We start from the raw sequence: 5,281 nt of genomic DNA on the forward strand, positions 1-5,281 counted from the left end.
GGTTTAGTGTTATTTTGAGCAGTATTAAGGGTTTAAAAAGATGTTTTAATGCCTTCACTGTGCTGCCCCGAGCTAATCAGTGTTAGCCAAGTCCGGCTGTTAGCAACTCTACCGGATTTCTCCATTAATATTATATACACGTTTTATATAAACGTTATAGTTTATACACGAAAAAAGCTGTCTCAACGGCTTATTTGATGAATGTAAGTACCGAAAAAAAAACATGGGATGATTTTGCGCCGAAATTACACTTAAAAAAAAAACATGGTAAAAAAAAAATCATCACAAGCTTTCAGGACAGGGAATGGAACAGTGCAGTAAAAGGATGGAGGATGGAAAAGTGAGCTGTGTTTGGGCAGTGATAAAGGTCAGAGACTCAGGGGGCCCACTGCTGTCTGACAGCAGGACACAAAGCAGCCTATCAGAGAGAGCTGGGGTAGAAGGCAGATAGACAGACAGACAAAGCGGGAAATGACTGGTGTGTGTGTGTGAAAGAGCTGATAGAAGCAGTGAACTACCCACACTAAAACCAAAACATAGCTAATTATCTGAACAGAGGCAGCAGATTAATACACCGCCTGACTCTTATATATGTATATTTATTTTGAGCAGTTCTTGATAACAGGCCACGCTCCTCACAGCATGGTGATGTGCCTTGCGGGGTACTACTGTAATTGCTGTTACAGCACTGGTCTAGAAGCTGCGTCAAAATCTTTTCTGCAATGCCAGACTTAGATATACCTCTGGTGGGGAAATATAAAACACTAATAGGCCTGAATCTAAGAATATTGGATTGTAAATCAACTTTTCCGAGAACATGTCCTTTGTTCATGGACATATTACTGAAGAGGCCTATGGGCCCAAAGGGGCAGGGGTCCAGACTTACAAAATGTTGCTACGACCACAAAGAGATGCTAAATGACTGAAAACAGATGCAAAACACCAAAACCACACACATTAAACAACGTATCAACTATAAAATTAGAGATTGACCAATATGGATTTTTAAGGGCCGATGCTGATACTGATTTGTTTTTCATCAGCCTTAGCTGATGACCAATACGGACTGCCGATATTCTTGAGCTGATATTTGGAGCCGATACTACTTTTGTTCCCTCAATTTACATCATAAAAATGACACAATGATGATAAAAATAAAATGCATGGAAAAAAAGGATGAAAAAAACTACCTTACAGGTCTCTTCCCAGGGGCTGTCCCATGATCCGTCCATGCCGTGGACAGCCTTAAAAGGTACACAACACAGAGACATCATGAGATTATGTATCTTTGAGTGTGTTCAAGTCGATCAACTGTGCCATTTTCTTTTTCTTTTTTTCCTTTAAACATTTAAACACTTACTTTGTGTTTCTAAAGATTTCATGCACATCTCGTGATCTTCCTGGGAGGGGGGGGGTGAGGTGCTCCAGTGTAATGCAATTTGATTAATGAAAAGGCAGTCATGACCTCTCAAACTGGGACCACGATGGTTTTGATTCCAAGTATTCCTCTGTGACAACCATTTAACAGTGTAGAAGTAAGCTTCCGGCGTAGGTGGATGCAACCTTTGCTTCAGGTCCACAAACCGCGTGGATTTGTGTTCGGTACGCTGCCGCCATCTTGTGGACCATTTCTTCACCATTTTGGCGCTGCCGCTTAGTTTGAACCTAGCGGGTAGCCGTAAGGAGGCGCAAACGTCGCCTTAGCAACGGGTAACTTTCGATCACTGAGAAGCAGCTATGATAGCAGCAGATTTCTTCTAAACTGGGTTGAATTGCTCTTAAAACAAAGACGCCTTACATTTCTAGGTTACTTACGGAGGCTGTGATGGCTACAAGTAACCCGTCAGTGTTTCTTCTCTCGGTGAATGGACAAATTGAGGGAGCAAACGTGAGTGGTGCTTTAGCCTAACGTTAGCCTAGCATCTCTTTTTAACTAGCAACACTCAACAATCGTAACGTTATTCCATGTCGTGAATGTATGTCCATTCCGAGCTTGTGGTTCATTATTTGTAGGTATAAAGGTGATATGTTGTTTTTATTTCAGTTCCCAGAGTATGACAACTTGTACTGTAAATATTGTTTTGTCTACGGTCACGACTGGGCTCCCACCTCGGTGAGTAACGTCAACTTCCACTAACTTCTTACTTTACATGATGAACGCCTAACAATTGAGTATTGTCATGTTGAGTCCAGAGATCTTCTGCAGGGGGTCCGCCCAAGTGTTTAATAGTCTTTCCAAAGTTTTCAAAAATATGCCTGAAAACACACATTAACATGAATGCAACGTATCATTAGCAAAAATACATTTGTGAAAAAATAAATAAATACATATACACAATTTTGATGATAGGCTTATTGGCTTATAGGCCAGGTAGCCATGCACAGATACAACTGAGCTGTAGGGTTCAATGTGTCTTCCAAAGGTATGTTTCATATTAACATATGGTGTAAACACATATGAATATGTTAATCATGATCATTGTTATATCTTTGTATTATATGCACCATAAACATGTGTATGTAAAGTAAAAGTACAGTAAAATAGTCTCAAATAAAGAATACGTATTTATTACCTCTGAATTGTTAATTTGAATAACAAATAAAGTATTTGATTTTATAGCTTTTTTTGTCAATAAGTACATTAACTATTAATTACTGCCAAAGGATAGAAAACACTTATACACTATAATTATAATAATAACAACAGACAATACAGGCACTTTTCTTCACATGCATACAATCTTTGCTAAATAAAGTATAGAGCAGTTAAAAATCCTCTCTGTTTCTCTGTAGGGGCTGGAGGAAGGTATCACTCAAATCACCTGTAAAGGCAGTCAGACTTCACACAAATTAATATGGAACTTTCCACTGGAGACGACGTTTAAGAGCACAAACCCCTCTGGATGTGAGCATCACACACACATACATTCGTACCACTGTACTATATTTGGTAGCAGTTATACGTTCATTCACGTATTGATAAACATCTCGGATATTAAATAGAAATGACACTGTGGAAGACCAAAAAGTTGAACAAAATGAAGACTTAATTTTATTTCTCAGGGCCTCAGCTCGTGGTGAGTGTGTATGGTCCAGATGTGTTTGGCAACGATGTGGTCAGAGGCTATGGGGCGACGCACATCCCCTTCACACCTGGACAGTCAGTATTACCTATACTACTCTTTTACCGCCTCTTATTTTTTTAAGGGACGCCTACTTGAGGCACAACTTTTAGTTGGACTAGTGTATCTAAGTGATTGCCCAGTAAAAATTCATATTGCTGACTAAAACATGTAGATACTGCTTCTTTCCCTCGCAAATAAGTAAAATCTGGATTTGAGATCACAATTTAAATGAAATGTTCTTTTTTTTATTGTCTGTTCGAGAAGAATCTGTTATTTATGTTAATGTCAGACAGACCCTCAGTCTGAGGGTCTGTCTGTTTGTCTAAACACCTGTCTGTCTGAATGCCTGTCTATCTGTCTAATTGCCTGTCTGGCATTTGCTCTGTTGCCTATATGTTCTGGAGGGAAGAGGGGGTGTAGAAGCAGGAAAAGTTTGGGCCTGTCTGTCTGTTTGTCTGTCTATATGTCTGTTTTGTTTGTCATGTATATCTGTTTGTGTCACTACAATATATTGTATTGTTATAATATGTTATCTTGGGTTGGGTGGTGCTGGGTGAGGGGTTGGAAATTTATAAGCGTTGCTTCCTTCCATCCCCTTTTCAGACTGTATGTGTAAATTGTTAATTCTTCTTTTTTCTCTTCTCAATGTGTTGTTTTTTTTTGTTTTTTTTCTCATCTTTGGATTACAAGTCTGAAATAAATGAATAATACAAAATACAATACATATGTTTCAGACATACAAGAACGATCCCCATGTTTGTTCCTGAGCCCACATGGAGACTTCAGAAATTCACAAGGTGCGACGTGTATGTGTGTTCAGTTTTGTCTCAGCAGCTGTTGTGCTGCGGCGGAAGAGTTGGGCCTGCTGGGGGGAGAAGCTAATATCTGAGCGTTAGCAAATATTTACTGCTCCTGTGTCTTACTGAGGATACAGTCTTAGTGTTCCACACTAGTATATATTGTTTGCCAGCTGCTGTTATCAATGGAATGAAAAGACAGACACACAGAAGGTATTCACAGTTCCTTTCAGTTCTCACCAACACAGTAGGCTTTTGGATATGCAGAAGCGATGGACCTTTTGGATTTGTAATTTATCTAGCAACTTTGCATGGGTTGTGTATACAGTATTTTGGCAGATCAGTTCATTTTGAGGAGTAATACCTATTCCTCTGTAGTTTAACATGTTTTTCCTCTCGTTTAGCTGGCTGTTGGGACGGCGGCCAGAGTACACAGACCCTAAAGTAGTGGCCCAGGGTGAAGGCAGGGAAGGTTTGTTGTGCATCAGTGTTTCTATTTCTTTATTTTTTTAACAGTGAAATGTTAGTTGTGCAGGATTTTTCACAGAAACACATTTGATGTGAAAAAGAAAAACAAACCGCAAACTCCTTGAACTAGAAATGTCTAAAATGAGACATTTCTAAGTAGCTGGGTTACTCTTAAACTGATGGATCAGTATGGCACTAACGATGTGCTGTTATATCTGCAATAGATGTGGGTGGGTATAATGCACTGTCACTTAACAAGGTGCACCCCATCACTATTTAATTCCAATTTCTGGGTAAAATTGTGTCCAAAATCTTTTTACACAGTTTACTTCTACATTAACACGTCCCATTTTGTTTTGCGTGTTGCAGTGACGCGGGTTCGTTCCCAAGGCTTTGTTACTGTCTCCTTTCACATCATTACTAAAGACATGAAGAAACTGGGTTACGACACAGGACCATCCAGCCCCACAAACACACAGTCTGCCACATCTGGCTGGTCGACGGAGGAACAGCCGTTCAACATGCAATAACACAAGAGACTTTCAGAGTTATTGGTGGATTTGTTAAAAACATCTTTGCCCCCAAGGACGTTTGGTGCCTGCCAAAATCAAAGCACAACACTTATTCACTTCAGAATCAAAGTGGGCTCATTTTTGCATATTCGATATATTCAAATAGAAGCAATTTCATGTCTTAAATTTTTCAGTTGTACTATATTTTTTACTTTTTTAAATAAATGGACTTCACCTCCAAATTGATTTGTGTTTTGAATGTATTGTGCATATATTGTTACAAACACCACTGTGGTTGTTTGGACAAAAAAAACACAAGGACAGACACTGAAGTTACAGAGCTGAAGTGATACACGTTTTATTTTGAACCAATGCAGCT

At 39.2% G+C, this 5,281-nt stretch overlaps 1 protein-coding gene across 1 annotated transcript; it reads left to right on the forward strand.

The window, feature by feature from the left end:
- Positions 1-1,777: 1,777 nt before the first annotated feature.
- b9d1 (B9 protein domain 1) lies at positions 1,778-5,000 on the forward strand. The gene is made up of 7 exons (XM_083932060.1): positions 1,778-1,888; positions 2,045-2,113; positions 2,794-2,905; positions 3,064-3,160; positions 3,860-3,922; positions 4,327-4,394; positions 4,760-5,000. Exons 1-7 carry the CDS (start codon positions 1,826-1,828, stop codon positions 4,918-4,920), a joined length of 633 nt encoding a protein of 210 aa, XP_083788186.1. The 5' UTR covers positions 1,778-1,825; the 3' UTR covers positions 4,921-5,000.
- The last annotated feature ends 281 nt before the right edge of the window (positions 5,001-5,281 follow it).

This window comes from Echiichthys vipera (assembly GCF_963691815.1).
Source record: "Echiichthys vipera genome assembly, chromosome: 17".
In the NCBI taxonomy this organism is placed as follows: domain Eukaryota; kingdom Metazoa; phylum Chordata; class Actinopteri; order Perciformes; family Trachinidae; genus Echiichthys; species Echiichthys vipera.